Source organism: Sorex fumeus, unplaced genomic scaffold, assembly GCF_029834395.1.
Source record: "Sorex fumeus unplaced genomic scaffold, SorFum_2.1 ptg000026l, whole genome shotgun sequence".
Lineage (NCBI taxonomy): Eukaryota > Metazoa > Chordata > Mammalia > Eulipotyphla > Soricidae > Sorex > Sorex fumeus.
The window spans coordinates 11,213,246-11,235,959 of NW_026606083.1; the positions used below are offsets into that span (position 1 = coordinate 11,213,246).

Below are 22,714 nucleotides of genomic sequence, written 5' to 3' on the forward strand. Positions count from 1 at the left end.
TGCAAGCTGCCCACATCTGCTTTGGCTCCAGCCGTAGAGGCTACATGATGCACCAGGCCTGGGGGCTTCCTGTCCCGTCCCCCACCCCCCAGTCGATGACGTTGAGCCATCCATACCTTTCGAAATCGATTCTTTACTTTTTTGATGGGGGGGGACACACATCTGGTGGTGCTCAGGGCTTCCCCCCGGCTCAGCATTCAAGGATCTCTCAAGGCGGTGTTAAGGGAGCCCATATGGGATGCCGAGTAGCGAACTTGGCTCTGCCACGTGTAAGGCAACCGCCTTCCCTGCTGTACTGTAACTCAGGCTCCTAAATCTTTCTGTTTGTCCAACGTGGAAGTTAGATTGACTAGTCTCCTAAGGCCCACACGGGTGGCCACGGTCATCTCCTAAATGCCAGGGAAGGCCCTGTGTGAGCAGAGAATAGCACGCTCTGAACATTTTTGTGGGGCACCAAAATGTGTAATACACAGAGCATATTTCAAGTTGTTGACGTTCAAGTGACTGTCAGAAGCAGGCTGTAAATGGCTATACTTACCTCTTTATTATTACTGTTGGGCTTTTTTTCTTTGACCGTGCTGAGGATTAAACCCAGACCTTGGTGAGTGTAAGGCAAGTGCCCTAGAGCCGTTTGACACATGTTTTGGGTTTGTTTTGAGACCACACCTGGTGGTGCTCAGGGGTTACTTCTGGTTCTGATCTTAGGGATCACTCCTGGCAGTGGTCGGGGGGATCATATGGGGTGCTGGGGTCACATCCCAGTTGGCAAGGCAAACGCCCTACCTGCTGTGCTATCACTCTGGCCCCTGTTTTATGTTTTTCTAGAAAGGGATATATGTATTCTTTAGGGTCAAAATAATAGCATTCCTTTCAGATATCTGTGCCAGGGCTTTGGGAAGGGGACAGAGCCATGTTGCTTAGGGGGATTTAGAGGTACTGGGGATCGAGCCCGGGGCTCCCACATGCAAAGCTGTGCCCACCCCTTAGAGTCCCCTCCCTAGCGCCTGTGTCCTGGTATTTTGACGGTTCATCAGAGTGAGAGGCAGATGTCCTACCCTGAAGTTTCTCCCTGGTCCGACTTGACCTTGCTCTCCCTTCACTCTGATGAGGGCACGTAGAACGGGGAGCCCTGGGAGAGGCGTTTCTCTCCCTGCTGGTCTCAGAAACGAGGTGCCCCCAGCCTCCACCGCCAGCAGGCTCATAGACTGGCAGCTTCACTGTGCCCTTCCCATCTCTCCCTGCTCGACAGGCCCCGAACCTTCTGACATTGTTACTCCTGCCATACCACTTTGGCCTCATTCCCGGGTGGGGCTCATTTGGTTGGTTTCCCCGACCCGGACAGTTGGGCTGATTGCAGAAGCCTCATGTGGTGGCCGCGCTGCTCCTTCTTGTTAAGTTTCTGTCTGCTGGTACCCAGGCAGTATCACAAACCGCGCTCCCTTTATATTAGAACGAAAGGAATGAATCATTCACAAGTCGCTCAAGCTCGGATGCCTGGCTCTGCCATGGTGGGTCTTCCGGGAGTGACCTGCCCTCATGTGCGCTTTCTCCTCCAGTGTCATCCTCCCGCTTCCCCAGAATGTGAAGGATTACCTCCTGGATGATGGGACTCTGGTGGTCTCAGGCAGGTAAAGTAGCGGAGAAAAAGTTCTTGAACTTTATCCTTAAGACATGTCAAATTGGATCTCGCCCTGACCATGTGAAACAAATGTGTTAGCCTTAGTGCTTTTCTCTGCTGCATTCTGTCTGATTCCCTGTTTCTCGGTGGTGGGGGGTGTGTGTGTGTGTGGCGGGGGGACACTCTGGGCTGTGGAGCTTGTTGGGGTCGCACTCAGTGATGGAGGTGGTGCTGGGGCTTGAACTCTGAGCCACATTCCTGCTGAACCTCACCCCCGCACTCTCCTCCCTTCCCCCATGGTGAGAATTACCATTGCTCACTAGTGCTCCTGAGTCCTCAACAGTGCTCAGTTAGTTTCATCTGACGGTGCTGTGGAGCAAGGAGAATGGAGACACGTAGAGTGTCTCCCACAGCCCCTAGACATGGTGGCCCACGTATGTGGACCTGGTCCCCAAGAAGCCCTTCACGTGTGACAGCGGCTTTCAGCTCTGCACATGGGTCTTGCAGTGTCACAGGGGATGTGCCTGTGGCCACCTTAAGTGCTGACCCGAGGGGAACCTGAACCCTTGGGCTGGGCTCAGCGTGGTCGAGTGAGTGCCGACTCTTCTCTGCAGCACCCTGGTCCTCAGGGGCTTCCCAGCCCGGGGCTTTGTCATGGGCGGGGGGTGCTGTTCCTGTTCCTTGGCCGCTGTGCCTGGAGGTCCCCCAGGCCTTCAGCACCTGCCCACACCCCAGGAACATACCCCTGGTCCGCTCCCTCGGCCTTCACGCTCCTCGGATCCTGGGCATCAGCCTGATTGTGAGCTGCGTCCCGAGACCCCCATGTCCTGGCAGTTCCCGGGAAGAGCCGTGAAAGTCTCCTGTGGTGTCTCTCCTCAAGGGGCTGCCCCGACCCCTCGTTTGTCCGTTTGTTTCTGCCCCCCTAACCCTGCTCTCCCTTTGCGACCAGCTCCCTGCACACGCAGGGTCCCTGAACCTAGGCCAGGCCCCGTGGCCCCTTCCTGGCTTCAGTTTTGCTCCCCGCCCTTCCAGGGAGGAGCCCGCCACACGCACGCAGCCGGACAGCGACGACGACGACGATGACGAGGCGGAGGAGATACAGGTTAGTGCGGTGGACAGGGCGGGCTGTGTTTCCCGGCAGCCCCACCCCCCGCCTCTCCTCAAAGGAGGGAACGGACCATATACCACCTCTTTCGTGGACTCCTCATCGAGTGCTCTGGGGAGAGGGTCTAATTTTTGACCTTAGCATGGTCACCAAAGTGAGAACATCCACCGAGGTGTCCCTCAGGCACCTCCTGTGTTCAGGGGTGATGTCTCCCATCAGCGGGGTGCCTGAGGGGGAGCTCCTGCCTGCGCAGTGCCCGAGGGGGCTCCTATCTGGGGGTATCTGAGAGGGGGCTGCTTTCCGGAAGCCCAGGCACCCTCTGAATGTCATGTCTTGTTTCTGTCCTCCATGCAGTGGTCCGATGACGAGAACACGGCCACACTGACGGTAAGGGCAGCTGGGGGCCCCCGGGATCTGTCCACGGCTCGGCGTTTCAGGTGTCTCCTTGTGGGCTGTGCTCATTGTGCAGGAAGATGGCCTGAGTCGCTGTTGGCTACCCTAGAGCAGAGGGAACACCGTGCGTCCCTTTTGCTTGCGCCTCCTCCCGGGAGGGTAGCTCTGTGCAGTGCATGTGTTGCCTCTCCAAGGTTCTGGGTTCCATGGAGAGAGTGGAGCTTGGTGCTGTTCGACTTCTGCCACCAGGAGCTTCGTCACCTGAGGGATGACTGGAGGTGCCCCGGAGTATAGGGGACACGGAGAGCTGCCTGCAGCTCACTAGTGATCACAGCGTCTTTCCTGTGCTCTTCTCTCAGAAGGCTGCAGGCAGGGAGTGGCTGAGAGCCCTGGCCTCTATCTGGGCTTCCGGCCTGGAGCAGGGAAGTGTGAGCTCTGCCTCTGGGCCCAGCCCCGTTCCCAGGGTTTCTCAACAGAAGGAGCCGCTGGGGCCAGAGCAAATAAGGCTCTTGCTGACATGTGGCGGGCCTGGCTCTGGTCCCCAGCATCCTACAGGGTCCAACATCAGCGTGTGTGCATCCCTTGGCCCCAAAATTTGTGTGCTGAATGCCAGCCTTTCTTAAATGTTGGTCTTGCTGTGTTTGTGGGTATGTGAGCACACATACCTCAGGTACAAAGTCATAACTGTAGAGGAAAATGGCCAGTTTCATATACTGCGGGATGGGGGTAGGAGCCTATGGGAAGGCAGGGGGAGGACAGAACCCTTTGATCTGTAACTTCCTTTACCCCTGGGAAGACTGGAGGTCGCGCTTAATCACGTGTGCGTGGGACAGCAGCCCGCCGCCGTGGGCTCTGTCTGTGTGAAGGTTCCTGGTTTGAAGAAAGGCCTTGGAGTGTGTGTGGTGCAGCGCCGAGGAGCCAGGCCACTGGTAGGGTCAGAACCCTCCCGAGAGCTCCCGTTCAGGGGCCTGGGCTGCTGAGGGGAGACTGTTCCTCCAGCAGGCAGGAGTGGGTTCCTGTCTCGGGAGGATGTGCAGGTCCAGGGTGTCCTGGTCCTTCCTGTCACCCCTGGGAATTATTTCCTAGAAGGAGGCTTGGCGGTGGTGAGAGACACCATGGAGGCACACACTTCTCTGGGCGCTCTCTAAACTCACTCCCACTCGGGATTGCGTTAGGGCTCTGACAGCAAAGGGTTCAGGGAGCCCGGCCCCTTTGGGAACGTGATGCAGAGCTCGAGAGCTGCGTGCCAGGCCTGGGGGCAGAAGGAGCCCGCGGCTTGTATTGGGAGATTTCCTGGAATTGGGTGAAAAACGCCCCAGTATGGATCTTGGTGTCCTTACGGACAGGGTGGAGGTGGAGGGGGTGGGGAAGCGGTCAGCACCTTCAGGGGCTCGCAGAGAATGGTGGGCTTCATGGAAATCATATATGGGGAAGCAGAGGTACTGTCACTCATTCTGAAAGCCCTGGGCTCATTTCAGCTAAGCCCATGAGTCAGAGCTGAAGAAGTGGTCACACCGAAGGAAGTGCATTCGTGGACGCCACACGGAGAGGCCGTGCTGCCCAGAGGGGTGGGCAGAGGAAGGGCTGTGAGCAGAGGAGGATGGTGAGCTGAGAATGGCCACGGGATAGACCTCAGGGTCAGCATCAGCCACCTGACTGTAGGGCTGGGTGCTGGGGTTACTGGGCCCTGATCGCACTTCCCTGGGCGAGGCAGGTGGTCCTCACGGACCAGTCAGGGTGTGCCGCTGCCAGATGGGACAGCCTGCCCATCTGGTCGCTGGGGCAGCCCCTCTGACAGATGAGAGAGCCAGCAGCCCCCTGAAGTTGCCTCACACCCCATCTGTTTACTGCCCGCTTTAGAGACAAAATGTCTTGGTCACTCTTGTCTGAAGTATTTACGACATCCAGAACGGAAAGACCATTTTCAGTGGATGGGCATCCTATTTTTGAGTCCTGTTTACACTCAGACGTGCCTGGAAATAGCAGTGTTTAAATAGTTGACCACATAATTTATTCCTCATCCCTCATGAAACCTTTTGGGGACATGTCCAAGACTCCTGACCCATAACCTGACATGGGATTCCAGAGACGTGGGTCTGTGTCCAGGCGTTGCTCTGTCTTTTCCCGCTAAGGAAATGCACCATTCTGAGAGACCGGGCCTTGGGCCTTCCGCTCCCCCACCCCCCCGTCCTGGATCCCCCTCTGTGTGACTCAGGTTTGGTTGTCTCGGGGCAGGTCCTGTCGTCTGAGCACCTGCTGTCGAACTGCTTTTCCCTCTACTAGACAGCAGCTGATGGGGCTTTATAGAGCTGAGCTGAGCTGAGGAATGCTGACGATGATGGATAATGTGGGTTCTGGACCCGGCACACAGACCTGGGTCTGGTTTCCTGTGGCAGCGCGTCCGGCCTGAGCCACGAGGCCTCTTTCTCTCTGCAGGCGCCAGAGTTCCCTGAGTTCGCCACGAAGGTGCAGGAGGCTATCAACTCCCTGGGCGGCAGTGTGTTCCCCAAGCTGAACTGGAGCGCCCCCCGGGTACGGCATCCCCCCCCCCCCCCCCCCCACACACACACACACTTTTCTCAGCCTGTCGGGCTCATCCTGTAGCTGAGAGCAGCTCCAGGGACTGCGGGTATTTCCTTTCCCCGCGGGTATTTTGCTTTTCTGATTTTGTGGTGTCTCTTCCTGGTTCTGGAAGCTCCTGAAAGTTTTGCCAGGATCACCGTCTCTGGCAGTGGTGGGTCAGTTAGAAATCCAAGGACACACATTCTCTCTCTGTCTGACAACTTTGTTTCTCTGCCAAAAAGCCATAAAAATTAGGAATGTACTGGGATTTAGAAACGGCAGTTTTGCGAGGTCAACGGATACTTTCTTAAATGCTGGTTTCTTATTTTAACGCTGGAGCAGTCTGAATTTTTTTGAATTAAGTCTGCAGGAAAATTCACTATTTTTCTAACACAAGGGGGAAAAAAAAATACCACTTGATGTGAGGTGAGCTGATACTCAGCGAATGAGCCTCACCTTCCACGTGGCCTGTGGGCTGATGCTCACATTTCTCGAGCAAGACACACAGGCCCTGAGCTGAGAGGGGCCTAGCACGTGTCACTCAGTCCCAGGGCGCCAGGGTGCCAGGGCGCGGGTGCCTTCTGAGCTGGTGCGTGTTCTGTTTCCTCACGCAGGATGCCTACTGGATAGCCATGAACAGTTCGCTCAAGTGCCGGACCCTCAGCGACATCTTCCTCCTATTCAAGAGTTCCGACTTCATCACCCGGGACTTCACACAGCCGTGAGTGTGTCCCCTCTGGGCCCTGGTTTTGGCTTCTGTCCTCATGGTCCCAGCACTGGCGCCTGCCTGGCACTAGTGCTCAGGAATAGGGAGTCGGGGCTGGAGCTGAGTGCAGTGTGTGCACTGCATGCTCCCCCAAGCACATGGGAGGGACCCCGATATTGTTCGCTGTGCCCTCCCATCACCCTCGGCCCGCCAGAAGAGGGGGAAAGAGTGGAAGTTGAGGCTGCGGCTGAGTAGTAAGACGTGCCCTGTATGTGTGAGGCCCCGGGTCTACTCCCAGGTACCATCAACCATTCAATAAAACAAAACCCATTCTCTCCACCCAAATTTTGAGGCACCATGATTTATAATCCTGTTAGAATCACATGCAGCTTTCTGATAACCCGCGCTCATCTGGAGAATCTGCTTCCTCCTCCGTTGTCTCAGGATCACGCCCCCAACACACACACCCCTACCCCCCATCCCGTCAGGGATTAGCTCAATCTGTTGTCCTCAGGGCCTGTTTCTGCCTTTGTCTGTCTGTCTCCCTGTTTCTATCACCTGTGTGAGAGAGCTCAGTTTGAGTCTCTCCCCCTCCTAGCCTGTGTCACTCAGCGTGATACTCTCCAGACCTGTCTACACAGTAGCACGTTCCATCCCAGTGTCTTTATCCTGTCATCTGCTCTTGGGTATTTGGGTTGTTTCCCGGTCTGGCTATTGTGCATAGTGCTGTAGTGAACCTAGGAGCGCTGCAGTCTTCCGGGAATAAAGTTTTGGGGCCCTGGTAGACACCATGAACTGGGATTGCTGGCTCAGATGGAAGCTCAGTTCTTCATGTTTTGAGAACTGCACTGGCCGCCGGCCTGTCGCTTTCTCATCAGCAGCTGCCGAGGGCTCCTCTTTCCCTGCACCATGCCAACACGGGTTGTCTTTGTTCTTCGTGATGAGTGCCGGGCTCCCTGGTGTGAGGGGATACTTTGTTCTGGTTTGCATCCTCTGATGAGGCGTGATGCAGAGCGTTCCTTCACAGGCCTGTTGGCCACCTGTGTCACAGACTTCCCTTTAACCTAATCCATCTGTTTACTCTCACTGTTAACCTCCTGGCCCAGGTACTTACCTCTGTGATTAGACTTGTTGAGTTACAAGTCACCTCATTAATTATTGATTGTCACCCCAGTGAGCCAGCACGAGAAGGAGCCCCACTGCCCACTCTTCAGTTGGCATTTAGAGGAAAGGACTAAGGGAAAGCGCAGTCTGTCCTTCCTCTCCTGCTGGTGGGGTTGACTCCTGGGGTCAGGAAGTGCCTCTGTTTTCGCAGTATCCGTGAGGCTGTTTTCAGCATAGTTTTAGTTGGTTCTCCCGAAACTAGTTCTTTTTTTTTAATGGTAATTATTTATTTATTTATTTATTTTGAATACTCATCCCTCCACCTGTGACCATTTGCCACCACCACAGATCCCAGTATCCCTCCCACCCCCCACTCCCCCTATCCCACCCTGCCTCTGTGGCAGGGCATTCCCCTCTGTTCTCTCTCTCCTTTTGGGTGTTGTGGTTTGCAAAAGAGTCAAGCCTGATTTTCAGGGAGAAACGTTGGATGATTTACTTTCCATTGATCACTTTGTATATAAGGAGATGTCGGGTTTGGAGTGAATGTCCTGGTTCCCGCATGCCTGAGCTATGCTTGTAGAGGCTCTTGGTCACCGGGGTTCCATCTGGAGAAGGCGGGATGCAGCACCTACCCCATCTGGTACTTCCCAGTGATATGGGCTCTGTTTGGGACCTGGAGCATTCTCCGGGAACTGTGGAGCCCCCCAGCGGTTTTCTTCTTTGTTGCTGTGCGCTGTAAAGATGGCACTGGGGGACGGGTTGTGGGCATGACTTCCGGAATCAGAGGTTACCTGGGAGCCGGGGCAGTCCCATGGCAGCCCAGACTAGTTTTTAATTCTCAAGTTCAGAAGCAAAACATTTCTGGAGGCCAATTTTTTGCCTTACTGGAACTGACAGAGGCTGCCAGAACCTTGACCTTGCTACAGTGCCAGGAATGGAGCTGCGGGCCTCACGTGCTATGGGCATGTGCTCTGCCACTGAGCCCCTCCCATTGGCACCCTACCCACGGCGGTTATGTTTTGTCTGGAGCTGAGGGCACCCCTGGTTGTGCTCTAGGCACTGCTGGGCATTCACCACAGACCTCCTGCTGCGGGGCAGGTGCGGGACACTAGGACCTTCCGGCTGCACTGTGACTGTGAAGGGCCATGCATGTGTTCGATCTGCTTCAGATGACTGCATTTGATTTTGTTTTTTGGGGGGGTACACCCAGCAGTTCTTGAGTTTCTCTGGGCTTCGTGCTCAGAGCTCTGTGGGAGTGACCCTTCTGCTTCCGACGGGAGCTTTCCCACTACATTCCTCTGTCCTCCCCTCCAGCTCTCCCAGGCTCCAGGCTGTGCCTAGACCCCTCAGGAGGGTCCCAGGGCTCCGTTTCTCCTCACATAGATATGGTGACAGCCCCTCTCGCATGCATGTCACCTGCTGTCCTGCTCTAGCCATGGCCCAGCCTGCCCCAAGTCTCCCTGAAGACAGCCACGTGGATGGGCATGGAGGATGCGCCCACACTCACGGGCATGAGTTGAATGCCGGAACCCTTTCGTTCATTTGCCCATTTTCCCTCCAAAGGTTTGTCCACTGCACGGATGACTCCCCAGACCCAGGCCTGGAATATGAGGTGAGAGGCTTGTTTTTTCTTTGTTTTTTTGACTTGTTTGTTTGGTTTTTGGGTTACACCAGGCTCTGCACTCAGGAGTTACCTCTGGCGGTGCTTGGGGGACCATGTGGGGTGCCGGGGATCGAACCTCGATCTGGGGTATGCAAGGCAAACACCTTCCCTCCCTGCTGTACTGGCTCTCTGGCTCCTGTAGATAGGAATCTCTCAGATGCTGGTTCTGGGCTTCACCCCTTCCCAGCAGACCATCATCTGACGCTCTCCCGTGCATGTGAGGATGTGGGATGCTCACTCCACCGCTGTGGAACTTTGCCTTCCTGGATTTGTACCACCCTGTAGAACTAGTCCTAGAACTTCTAGGACTGTCCTCTCTTCATCATCTCTCAGCTCCCGTCCTGTGCTTTCACAGTGGTCCCAGCCCACCTGACCGGACCGTCTTGGTGTGGGGGGTGGGTTTCACTTCTGGGCTTGTGCCATGCAGGTGGGACAAGTTTGCCAGCCGCCCAGCAGTCTCTGGGCCCTCTAGCTCTTGGCATTGAGGTCTGTGTACACTCTGAGGTCTTCTCTTTGACTTAATATCACCCAACGGGCATTTTTCCGGATCACCGAACTTTTGTTTTTAATTTTTGGGTCTGCGCGCAGCAGTGCTCCCCTGACCATGATTGGGGACTGTCCGTGGTGCCAGGGAACACAGCAGGGCTGACCCCTGTGCTCTGCGGCCCCTCAGCGGTTAGGACAGTGTCTGTGTATGCAGGGCACCTTAGTCTCGCAGAACAGCTTTGTTGCTCAGAGCTAGACTCAGGAAGGAGATGGGGCTGGAGCCGAGGGACAGCAGCCACGGCGCCTGCCTCACACCCCATATGGTCCCCAAGCACTTCCAGGAGTAAGCTCTGAGCACAGAGCCCGAGGTAACCCCTGTGTATCGCTGGGTGTGCCCCTGCCGCCAGATGGTTTCTTTCGCCCTGCTCTGAGACGTTGGGATGCCATTGTCTCCCCACGATTTATTTTGCCAGAATTTGCTATAGTTTTTTTTAGGATGGCCATTATCATGTTAGTGCACGCGATTTGGAATCCAGTCCCCAAAGTCTGCAAGAATGACATTGCCAGAGTAATTAAACACCAGACATTGCACACGGAATTCTATGTATAGCCACACCATCTGTATTTAAAGACGCAGGCCGTGAACAAAGCACCTGTCCCATGCCCATGAGGCCCTGGCTGCAGTCACCAGCACCACAGACAGAGCAAAACCATCACCACCAAACCCCAAAGAGGCAGCCGTGGCGAACTTGTCACTCAGTGCTTGCTGTGCAGGTGTGAATTCCTGAGTTCAGTCCCTGCTTTGCAGAGCATAACAGAAAACCATGTGAAAGGGAAACTGTCCATGTGTGCTAGAGTTCATGCTCAGCCTGCCGGGCCTTCGTGCCTTGGGGTACAGCCTCCCAGGAGAGCAGAGAGCTGCAGGCTGGGGAAGGGCGGCTGGAGAGGCATGTCCTGGGCAAGCAAGGCTGGGAGATGGCTCAGGGCTGAGCTCAGACTTTGCACACGGGAGCGCTGGCAGGGGCCCGGCCCCATGAGGACCTGGAGCATGTGGCCCCAGAACAGACAGCTCCTGCAGCATGTGGCACGTCACTGCAGGCTTTGCAAAGCTGCGCCTCGCCCTTTCCAGCACTGGCTTTGATCTTTTGTTTGTTTGGTTTCTGGTCTCGGGACACAGCCGGTGGTGCTCAGGGCGTACTCCCGGCTCTGTGCTCAGGGGTCATTCCTGGTCGTGAGAACCGTATGCCGTGCTGGTCTTGAAGCAACTATGTCATCCATATGCAAGCAAGTGCCTTAGCGCCTGGAGACTCTTTCCGGCTACTTCATTGGGGTGGGGGTGGGTCATCTCCCAAGGCACCCCATGGTGATGCTCAGCCTCTTTAGACAGTGGCTCAGTGCAAGGGCCGAGGCTGCAGAGCTGTTGGGCCGGCATCCTGACCACTATACCTCTCCCGGCGCCCCCAGCCCTGACCTTTAAGAGGATGAGAAGGTCGTGGAAGTCTTTCCAGGTCACCGACAGTGATCATTCCCTGGGGAAGTTTTAGTTCTGACTGTAGAAAGGAGCTTTGGGATGATTTTGTCCTCTGTGACTTCAAAGGGTTGAGGATCCTAAGTAAGAGGGTGGCTGATGACTTCGTGGCCCTGCTTGTGACAGTTCCGTATGCCTAGTGGGCATCACAGGAATAAATGGATCTTGTCCCATTGAACTTGGTCCCTGCATTCGAGGTCTCTACCCCATACATGTGGAGGGAGATCCACAGGCACTTCTCAGCTGGTCCAGACAGTGGCTTAGGGACCTTTTTTTTAAAAAGACATTTGATAACAACTGTGACTGAGATAGAGTCTCCTAACCTGCTGGACACCCCCTGTCCCATTACCTTATTCTCATTTTCTTTTGCTTTGTCCACAGCTTGTTCTCCGGAAGTGGTGCGAATTAATTCCTGGGGCTGAGTTCCGATGCTTTGTAAAGGAAAACAAGCTTATCGGTGAGATTGCTTAGAGTGGCTATTCAAGACAGACTTCACCATCTGTGCCTCAGACCCTGCCTTTATCCCAGGGTGGGGGCTCTGCCCACTGTTGGCAGGGCCGTGTGCCAGGGCCACAGAGAAGAGGCTCACCAGTGCACCCTGCCTGCAGCATGCCCAAGGAAACCGTGGCTGGGGTGCTTCCCACATCACTGCGTCCCACCTCAGTGCAGCTAAGTGTCACGCAGAGCGAGTTTTTGTTTGTCATTGGAGCACTCACATTCTAGCAAGACAAACCGTGTCAACCAGTAAGTGCATGCTTGAAAAGCCGCCCATGGGCCAGGTTGCAAGCTCCTCCTGATTCATCCTCAGCACCACACGCTCTCCAGCACCCCTGAGTAACCCTGCCCCCAAGAAAAAAACCCTATTCTCTGTCATTCATTTTTATTTTCTTGCTAGCACTTGTTCCAGTCAGATATTGAAGAGAATTTATTTTTGTCTTGGCATGTTTTTCATGAAGTAAAATATAGCTTCAACTGAGAAAAAATATGGTTTTAACAGACTCCGACCAGCACATTTACTGAATGTAATGTTGACCTTGTTTGACTTGCCTAAAAGAAACTTGGGGTGTTTGAGTTTACCTTGCCTTTAGGGATTCCTGAAAAGACTGAATGTGGACACAGCCAAAGAAGGGGCTCCGCAGGGGATTGGGGTGCAGGGAGGGGAAGTCTTCCGGTGTCCAGCTTCTGGTGTCCTAGCGTGGTCCCGAGCAAGAGCACTGCTCTGGCCCACTCCCTGTGCAGCACTTGTGGGAGGCATATGGCGAGGAGCATTTTGAATCTTCCCCAAGAAAGTGGAGTTTGTGGAGAAAGTCATTTGTGGAATTAATTGGGAAACTTCTAAAAAGCAGTTGACCTTACCAGCAGGCTTACAAGAAGTGCTTTCATTTTTTGCTTTTAATGCTTAGGGCTTGAATCCCCTTGTCAATGAAAGGACCAGCGGTTGCTCCAATGTTTATATTATGCTTAGGGTTTGGGGCTTCTCCTGTCCACGGGAGTCCTCACAAGTTTAGGCTTCCCATGGGGTCTTTCCCAGCGTCGGGAGGGGCTTGTATCCCTGTGAACTGCAGGGTTATGCCCATGGGATTCCTGTCTGCCTGCCCTTCCACTCCTCTTGCTCCTGACGGGTCTTGGTGTCCCTGAAAGGACGTTGTGCCGTGCTGGGGGTGACACTGTCTCCTCGGCAGGCGTGTCCCAGCGGGACTACACGCAGCACTATGAGCACATCTCCAAGCAGAAGGACGAGATCATCCAGGGCATCCAGGACTTCTTCCAGAAGCACATTCAGTACAAGTTCCTGGATGAGGACTGTGAGTATGGCGACGACTGGCCGGATGACTGGAGACAGAAAGCGGCCTTACTCCTTACTTGGTGCAGATCATGAAACATTTCACTTTGTTGACTAGAAGTAGTTCCTGATGATTTGCCTATGAATTTTACCTTTTGTAGTCAGAATCCCTTTTTATCATCATTTTTGTTTTGGTTTTGGGCCACACCCAGCAGTGCCCAGGACTTACTCCTGGTTCTGTGCTCAGGGATCACATCCGGAGGGCTCAGAGGACCATATGTGGTGCTGGGGATCGAACCCGGTTCAGTCGTGTACAAGGCAAGCGTCCTCCCCACCGTACTATCGTTCTGGTCACTGGTTTGGGATTTTAAATGTAAGGGCTTAAGATTGAGAGTAGATAGGGGAAGGGAAATCATAAGAACACTCTACAGGGTGCCCCTGGATGTTGGAAGTTTTGAGACCATGAAGCATGAAGTCACTGGAGTCACTCACTCTTGAGGAGCGAATCAGATGCATTTTGATTTTCAGGAGGCAGCTTAGATGATGGAAAGCCAGGAGTTAATGCTGTTATTTGTCTCGTTTTCTTTCCCAGTTGTGTTCGATATCTACAGGGACAGTCGGGTAAGTCGGGGCTGCACTGAGCTGGGGAGTGAGTGGGGCTGGCTTGGATCTGGCGGGCGAGGCTGCTGCGGAGGGGCCAGGACCGACCCCTCCTCCTCTTTGCCTCCCCCCCCCCCCCCCCCACACACACACACACACCAGCCTCTTAGGGCAACGCAGGTGTTTGGACAGCAGTGTGGAGAATGTCCCTGTCACAAACTGTCGGGAGACGCAGGTTTTCAGCAGCGACCTGATGTGATGTGTCCTGTGTTTAGGGGGTCTGTGTCACAGATGGCCGTTTGGTCCTGCTTTCTGCCCGGGCGGGTGCCCCATGCCTGTCCCTCCAGGTCTACCCCAGTGTCTGTAAGCTGAGCAGGCAGTATGAGGCGGCCCTGAGATGGGGACCGGGCTGGGTACTTGCCTTGTCTGGTCCTCCAGGAGTGATTGACCCCCACGAGTCTGGGGAGCTTGGCTCTGGGCTTGACGCGGCTTTGTCTTGGGTGTGGAACTGACCGGGGCTTTGAAGTAGGTGTATAAGACGTTGAGGCGGACGCTCGCTCGGTAGAACGGGACAAGACAACGGGCACGCTGGAAGCCACGCTGTTCCCTCTGCCGTCAGGGCAAGGTGTGGCTGATCGACTTCAATCCCTTTGGGGAAGTGACCGACCCGCTGCTGTTCACTTGGGAGGAGCTGGTGTCTGGGCCGGCCCTGCGAGGGGACGACGGGGACACGCCTGCGCCGGAGCAGGAGCAGGTGCGTGTCAGCTGCGCCCATGCTGTCCTGGGCCGAAGGCCCTCGGCATCTCCCCCATGCCCGCCTTCCTCCCCCCACCCAGCTGAGGTCCCCGGAGCCCCCGCCTCTCCCCTTCCGCCCACCTGCGCCCCCTTCCACCCCTGACTCACCTCAGGCTGGGCCGCCCCAAGCTGCCTCGGCCGCATACCTGTGCCATGGTGCTGGGGCGACCCCCATGTGTACCTCGGGGCAGCTCAGGTGGTGCTGGGCCATGGGACCACAGGCACAGCCCATGCTGTAGCTCCTGGGCTTGAACCCCCACCTCGCCCCTCCCGGCTGAACGGACGCGGGTCAGGCCGCTCCCACGGTGCAGCCCCTCTGCCCACGCCCTGGCCCCTCCTGGCTGCCCACTGCCCGCCCCCTCCTCGCCGCTGCCCCAGCAACCCCCACGCAGCAGCTTCTCAGACGGTCGTCGCTCCTCGGACCAGACCGGGGTTCTTCCCTAGGACTGGGACATGTGGCCCCTCACGTGCCCCGCCCCACAGGCCCCACCCTGATGCTTCACCCCGCCCAGATTCCAACACACGAGCCCACACACGTGCTTTCTCCTCACGTGCCTTCCCTCCCACAGCCCGCCCGTGTGTGTGTGTGTGTGTGTGTGTGTGTGTGTGTGTGTCTCGGGAGGTGGGGGATGCCCCCAGCCCCGTCCCCACCCTCTCCCCTCTGGTCTGTGTTTGCTGCGGGTGGGGTGCTGAGGGCCCCCTGTCGCTGCGCAGGACATGCCGGCCTTCCGGTGCACGGACAGCGCGGCCACGGTGCAGCCCAGCCCCTACCTCAGCTACCGGCTGCCCAAGGACTTCGTGGACCTGTCCACGGGGGAGGATGCGTACAAACTCATCGACTTCCTGAAGCTGGTAACAGACGAGCCGGGGCGTGGGGGGTGGGGGGGGGGCCGGGAGGTCCCCTGCCCCTGCTGGGGATCCGGCTGGAAGGTGGTTTCAGCGCTGACCTGGTTTCTCCGACAGAAACGGAACGAGCAGGAGGACAGCTGAGGCGTGGCCGGCGCGGGACGGATGGGAGCTGAGCCCCCGGCGCTGCAGAAGCCTGGCACGGGCGCTGTTGGCAGAGATCGCCTAATCAATAAACAGGTCCGCGCCGGGCCCCGCCGCGCCAAGAACGCTCCTGTCTCAGACCGAGTTGCTTGCTTTGGGACTTCGTCTGTTCCGATTTACCCATGGTTCTATGCTAATATTTTTATAATTATCAGTTAGACGGGCGCTCTTATATCTGTTACACAAAAAGGAATTCTTAATTACTGCTTTTTCCACTGGGTCGGGGAGTAGCACCTTACGTCACCATAAGGTGTTTTTCCCACTTGGGGGATTTTTCAGGGTGATTTCCCAGCCTCTGGGGTGGGGTGCGGTGCAGTTCCGTGCAGCTCCCTGGGAGTGCTCCCGCGCCCGCAGCCCCCCCCCCCCCCCCCCCACCGCCGTGTGGAAATCCTGCCTGGGTCCCAGTACCAAGGCGCGAGAGGAAACTCTTGGGGAACTGCAAAGCATCACGACTCAGTGTCACCCGCAGGGTAAGCCAGGGACACTGAATGAGCACAGTTTGGATTTTGACTTGGCGCCTGGAGACTGTGGGGTATTAGCTGTGTTGGCCTGTACTGTGCCCTGAGGCCCTGTGTTGGATCCCGGCACCAAAAATCAAAGCAAAATCCTGGATCTTGGGGCCATCGATTCCGTTTTGCAGGTGGCCCTTTGGGTAGTGAAGTTCTGGATCCTCAGCATGACTGAGCCCAGTGACACACGTGTTCAGATCGCACCAGGCCAGAGCTGCTCTCCTGCCCCAAGCAGGTGCTGTGCCTTGTCAAAGGGTCTATTTCTTAGCCAGAGAGCCCAACCCCTCGCTTTCTGTCTTGGCCCACTTCTAATCGCTTGGAATTTTGCATCTTGAGGTCAGGTCATGATCTCTGGGCCCCATGTCCCCCCCAGCTTTGCAGGTCGGTTGTCCAGGGTGCCACGGCCTCCGTTGCCCTCCATGTTCATTTGCCTACCGCGGAGGGTTCCCAACGGTGACTTGATTCAAGCTGAACCACGGAAACTGCCTTTGCCAAGAGGTTACTTTGCCAGTTGAAAAAAGGGAAGTGTTTGATATGAATAGGAAGCATTTACACCATCTGTAATGACAAGGTCCAAAATTTGGCACGCTTTTCATAAATTCTCAATTCTTGCTGTAAAACTTACTAAAGTTTTGCGTTGATTTCCTTGAAATGGTTGGGGGTGCACGTAGCAGAGGCTGCTGTCTGCATGACACACCCAGGAGTGTTTGGTTTCTGGTGGGTTTCTTATAGATAGTGGGACAGTCACACAAGCTCCTGCTCTTGCCAGTAAGGTGACAGGGCTTCTGGAGAGGCCCACAAGGAACCCACCACCACCATATAGGTCCATACCACTCTCCTGAGGTAGGCGGGCACCTTCCTTGGACAGAATCAAGAACATGACCAGCTGGACTTCCATCCCAGCACCTCAGGGGCCCTTGAGAACTGCCAGGTATGATCACAAAGCTAAATAAAGCAAAACTGGGCATCTTCAATGGAAAAAATCGTTCTGCCCCTGAATTGCTTAAACTTTTTCCAGTTTTCACCTGAGAAATATTTACATGACCCATATAAAGCAAGAATACAAATCATATACGGAGAATAGGGCCAGAGCAGTAGAACAGCAGGGAGGGCGCTTTTTTTGCATGCAGCTGACCTGGGTTCAATCTCCAGCACTACACCTGGAGGCCCCAAACCCAGCCAGGAGTGATTCCTGAGACTGCTGGGTAGACATCAAATTTTAAACAATTTCATTAAAATTTTTTATTCTTTTTCCTTTTGAGGATTGAACCTGGGTCTGCTATACAAGGCAAACACTACCTGTTATACTATCTCTCGACCCCTAAAACAAACAGTAAAAAATTTTCATGTCCCCCCCACATTGAGTTACACCGTGATCAGGACCCCACCCAGTTCCCCTCTTCCCCGCCCCACCTCTTTCCTATTTCCAGAGGGGCTGTGCTTGTCCTGAACCACCCAGAGCCTTGACCTCAGTGGAAGGCTTTTCTCCCAGGGCTTCAGCCTGGGGCTGTCACAGTAAGTTTCCATCAGCACATACTATTAATTTCTAGAATTATCTGAGCCAGGGAACTGGCAGTGCAGCAGAGCCTGTGCCTCGCCTGGGTGAGGTCTCGGCTCTGGAAAGGTGATGCTTTGAGGTCAGAGAGACGGTGCTAGCTAAGGCCAGGCCTTGGGGGCTGGTCCCTGCCGGGTGGCCAGCTCTACATGTTTCCCTGGCATGATGACATAGCCTGGTTCCCATCGCCCCACTGCCAGGACACTCTTGCATGAGCTACTTTCTCTGGAGATTGCCCCTAAAACAAATCTTTTCTCCAAAAAAGAATATATATATATATATATATATATATATATATATATTTTACTAAAGTACAAATACATCATATGTCTGTGAGAGGAACTAGATAAAAAGTATGCACTGTGGCACTGTCCTCCCGTTGTTCATTGATTTGCTCGAGCAGGCACCAGTAACGTCTCCATTGTGAGACTTGTTGTTGTTTTTGGCATATCAAATACACCACGGGGAGCTTGCCAGGCTCTGCTGTGCGGGCAGGATACTTGGTAGCTTGCCGGGATCTCCAAGAAGGACAGAGAAATCGAACCCGGATCAGCCACGTGCAAGGCAAACGCCCTACCCGCTGTGCTATCACTCCAGCCCAGATAAAAAGTTAGGAAATATGGAAAATAGAAGGACTAAACTGATTTAGCTTCATGCTGTGTTGGGTGCTGCCGGACCTTGTGTTCCCCGGGGGTGAAGTCAGGGGCTCCCCTAGACGACGCCTCTGCTGGACCTTTTCTGACCTTGACGTGACCCAGACAGAGGGAAGAAGGCGCCAGGGCGGATTCTTAGAGGGAGTGTGACTTGGTTTCTTTGCTGTCCTGACTTGGGAAATTGTTTCCGTCCATCGGAGGAGCAGCCCTGTGCTCTGTTGGGCTGCAGGAGCGTCCAGGAGGGCCGGGGGCTCTTTGTGGGCCTGGCCCGGCCTGGACAAGGCTTGGGAGGAGAAATCCCAGGCCGAGGCATAGTAGCGCGAGTAAGGGCCCATCACCACAAGATGGGCAGGGTGGGCTGGATGCTCTGCTGCTGCCCTCGCTGCCCTTGCCTAGCGTCCAGGGCTTGAGCAGCGGACACTCAGACGTCCTGGACAGGCTGGTGCAGGCCGAGTCCACAGGGCAGGACAGAGGCACCAATGCCCGGAGCAGCTCCCGTGCCTGGACAACAGAAGGCCTCGTGCAAGGTACGGACTGGGGGGGTGCCAGGGGAGACCAGCGGGACGAGGGGGACAGGTCGCTCTGGCTTCTCCATGGGCACACGGAAACCTGGAACAAGGTGGCAGGTAGTGAGCGAGAGGAAGTCAGACGGGCCCAGGCAGCCGGCCTGCAGGTGGGCAGTGGTGCTAAGGCCCGGTTGGGGGCAGGGAATCAGGAGGATGGGGCCTGGGAGCCAGGGAAGATTCTAAGTCCCCGAGACTCAGCCAGGGAGGGCCTGGTGAGAGGGGAGGGAGCACGAGGCATGGCAGGGGAACCCCACTGGCTGGACGGTCACCTAGTGAGGCAGGCCCGGATTTTCCTGGGGCACCAGCAGGTGTAAGTGGGCAGGAGGGGCAGCAGGTCTGAAGACCCAGCTCAGAGGACATCGGGGCGCGTCCCCGGAAGTCCATCTCGCACACCTGTCGGGGGAACTTGCTGGTCCAGCTTACTGTTTCATGGAGGCGTCACGGCTCGCGGGGTAGCTCAGCCCTCCAGAGACCCTCCAGTGTGGGGGCCCGAGGGTGGATTCGGGCAGGCGTCACCTGCTGGCCTTCCTGGAAAGTGTGCACACCTGCACACAGAAGTGCTGTTTGCTCTGGGGTTTTCCAGGATCTTAATTGGCCATGGTTTGATTTTTCTTTTTTTTTTAAATTTCACTTTCAATCAAAGATGATGAACTCTGTTCTTTTTTTCAATCGTTCATAATAATTTATTACATTCAGTATTCCAACACCAACCCCGGCACCATTACACCGTCCCACCACCATCCACATCTGCCCCCAATGCTTGTTCTAAATAAGTTGTTTCGTATTGCTTGTTAGGAATAATCCGCTAAAAGTAAAAGTAAAGTAAAGTAAAGGCCCTCCCGTTGATCATCAATTTGCTCGAGCGGGCCCAGTAACGTCTCCATTGGAGACTTTGTTGTTACTGTGTCTGGCATATCGAATACGTCACGGGGAGCTTGCCAGGCTCTGCCGTGCGGGCGAGATACTCTCGGTAGCTTGCCGGGCTCTCTGAGAGGGGCAGAGGAATTGAACTCGGGTTGGCCATGTTGGCCGCTTGTAAGGCAAATGCCCTACCGCCGTACTATCGCTCCAGCCCCAAAAAGTCTTTTAGACGAAAGTGTGTGTAGATTGTTGGGGCCATTAAACCCTCGTATTAGGGATTGCTAACATGTCACAGATGCCGTTGTATGCCAATATAGGCTGTCTTTTACATACACACCGCCCAAATGCAGAGTGCTGCTCTTGGTCTGTCAGTGGGGTAGAAACTGTACTTTCTACGTCACTGACTTTCTCAACCATTTGGGAGAGTCCTAATCTGTAGAATCTGTAGGATTAGGTGGATCACCTGACTTTATTTGTGTGTTTGAGTGAGGTCTGAGCCACACTTGGCAGTGCTCAGAGAGCACTCCTGGCAGTGCTCCGGGACCCTATGTGGTGCCAGGGATTTAACTGGGGTTGGCTGTGTGCAAGGCAAGACCCTTCCCTGCCATAGTGTCCCTTGGGCTGACTTGGAACACTGTAAAGACTTCAGGTGTGAGTATAAGTGACCTACCCACTGGGCTGAAAATAAAAATACTATCTCTCCAGCAGGATGGTCACTGTCTCTGCCGGACTCTGGGTCTAAGTGTCCTTCCCCTCCCCTCCCCTCCCCTCTCCTCTTTTTCCTCCCTCCCTTCCTTTTTTCTTTCCCCTTCCTCCCTCTCTTTTTCCAATGAGGTGGGGTGGGGCTTGCCCAGCAGTGCTCAGGAGGCCCAGAGGCTACTCTAGTGACCCTCAGCTACCTGGGCCGGATGTCTCAGCGCTCAGGTTCGGGGGCACTGGCTGCGGGATGCGGCTGTTTCAGGAGAGGGGATGTTTCCCAAAGGAAAATGGAGACACCTGCAGAGGGAAGAGCCCGGGAGCAGAGGCAGAGCCTGGCAGGCTCGATGCCCACTGCAGGACTCTCTGCTGAGGCGTCTGCCACCGGCTGCCGTGGTCTCCTTAGAGACCCACTCCAGCCACACAGCTTTGTTCTCACTTAAATCATTTTTAAAAATCACTTCGCCATGAGATAAGACAGTTCTTAAGTTGTCCATGATTGCTTCAGCCCTACACCCGTCCCTTCACAGTGCACATTTCCAGCCCCCTGTGTCCCCAGCTGCCCTCCTGCCTGGCCCCGCCCCCACTTTCCTCCGGCTTCTCACCTGCCTCTCACGGGGCGATGCGGCTGTGGTCTGCGGCGTGCTCTGTCTCACCTGGGAGCTCTGCCCTGCTCTGGCTTCCCGGAATCATGCGCAGACGATCCTCTATCCACGGGCCCGCAGCTGAGCGAGAGGCCTGGCACCTGGGCCGCAGTTTCCTATGGGAGAAGAGCCCCCACAATGACTATGTTTGCCGGAGCACACCTCCTTCTCCCAATGCGGGCCCGAGTGGGAACATCAGGGACCCTTCCTGGAACTTACCAGAAGGCTTCGGTAAGCGTGTGCTGAGATGAACAAAAGAGTTCAGAGTTTGGACAGGTGGAAATTCTTTTTGTTTGGGGGCCATACCCGCAGTGCTCATGGCTTCCTCCTGGCAGGGCTTGGGAGACCCTGTGGGGTGAGGGGCTCTGTGCAAGGCAAGACGGACTGTCTGTGCTGTCCCAGGAGAGAATTCTTATCCAAAGTGTTTTTATTGTTTTCTAAATGTAGCCAACCATGTGTTTATTCTCGCATGGATTCCCCCAGCACCCTCTGGAGAAAGATTTTATCCGTTGCTCCATCAAGAACAGTCCCCGAGGTTTCTGTGACCTCATCTGTTATGTCCGCATGAAGCAATAGGACTCAGTGAACAGGGCTGGGTGTTTCGCAGTAGTTATTTGGGGGGGGGGGCGGGAGGAGTCAGTTGCTGGAAGAACCCTGGGGTGTCTCCAGTGCCATCCCTATAGGGTTGAGCTCTTACTCTGGTTTCTCTGCCAAATCACCCAACCACAAGCCCCAGTCAAACTGCAGAAGTATGACCCCCCTCACCAGAGAGCCCAGCGCCGGTGGGGAACAGGGAATTGGAACCAGGGAAAAATGTGAATCGAGGGACTGGAGCAATAAAACAGCAGGGAGTTTGCCTTGCATGCATCCAACCCAAGTTTTATTCCCAGCATCCTGTATCGTCCCTCAAGCACCACCAGGAGTAATTCCTGAGTGCAAAGCCAGGAGTAACCCCTGTATATCACTGGGTGTGACCCAAAAAGCAAAAAAAAAAAATATAATGTGAATCAAAAAACATCATCCAGTCTTTATCTGCAACTTTCAGGGAGACACCCTGGGTTCACCCCCCTCGAGATTTAAAAAGGGGGTGAGCAGAAAGAGGATGGAGATTTAGGCATGTTTCTTGCATGGAACCAAAACCCAGTAACTGCCAGGAATGACCCTGAGGGGTCACCCCATTCCAAAAAAATAAAGATGAAAAAACAAATAGAAAAATTCAGAATTCTTGCACCTCACTAGACCTTAGGTCCCTTTTAAGCTGTTTGGAGTTTACCAATCCCGACATCTCCGGCCCACTTTCTGCGCCTTCCCAACCACACAGTCCTGAGACTGTGCCACAGAAATTCCAATTGAATTCCTTTTTCCTGGTGAAAAGAAGGGTCATTGTCATTTACAAAATATTTCTCTCACAGGAAAAGTCCAGTTTCTCCCTTAAACGCTCTTCCTGGGTTTTTGCATTGCTGACTTTGGTGGTGTGTGTGTGGGGGGATTTTCCGCATGAATGAAAGGAGCATCCCAGCACGTTTGTGGAGGGAGTGGGAGCACCAGCAGTTCCTCATGGACCTCCTAAGAAGACGATCCGGTTGACTTCTCTCAAGCTGCTGAGGCTCCGCCGCGAGATGGCGCCATGCAGCGCTGTTCACCCGCGCTCCTGGCTGGCGCGTCTGAGCGTGCTCGGTGACTAATGTCTGTCCTGCCTGGTGGGGCTTTCACTGCAAAGCGCTTCCTCTTGTGTTTACAAGTCTCCTACTTTTCCAGCAGGCCTTGTCGGCAGCACCAAACCCACAATTACCCAAATATTTTGAGGCAACTGTGGCTTTGTTAAGTTGGTCCCTGA

General features: G+C 55.0%; 1 protein-coding gene across 2 annotated transcripts in view; it reads left to right on the forward strand.

Annotated features, from left to right (window-relative positions):
* Positions 1 to 22,714, forward strand: part of CDC123 (cell division cycle 123) — a 312,575-nt gene that overhangs the window by 541 nt on the left and 289,320 nt on the right. The window contains exons 2-13 of one of the 2 annotated variants that reach the window (XM_056114511.1): positions 1,557 to 1,628; positions 2,651 to 2,720; positions 3,078 to 3,110; positions 5,553 to 5,648; positions 6,293 to 6,399; positions 9,052 to 9,100; positions 11,547 to 11,622; positions 12,848 to 12,970; positions 13,541 to 13,569; positions 14,168 to 14,302; positions 15,058 to 15,195; positions 15,307 to 15,336. In XM_056114511.1, coding sequence (XP_055970486.1) covers positions 1,557 to 1,628; positions 2,651 to 2,720; positions 3,078 to 3,110; positions 5,553 to 5,648; positions 6,293 to 6,399; positions 9,052 to 9,100; positions 11,547 to 11,622; positions 12,848 to 12,970; positions 13,541 to 13,569; positions 14,168 to 14,302; positions 15,058 to 15,195; positions 15,307 to 15,333 — 955 coding nt within the window. In that variant the 3' untranslated portion in view covers positions 15,334 to 15,336. Of the gene's footprint in view, positions 1 to 1,556; positions 1,629 to 2,650; positions 2,721 to 3,077; positions 3,111 to 5,552; positions 5,649 to 6,292; positions 6,400 to 9,051; positions 9,101 to 11,546; positions 11,623 to 12,847; positions 12,971 to 13,540; positions 13,570 to 14,167; positions 14,303 to 15,057; positions 15,196 to 15,306; positions 16,527 to 22,714 lie in introns of those variants that run through there. The other variant, XM_056114510.1, reaches the window with a different exon arrangement.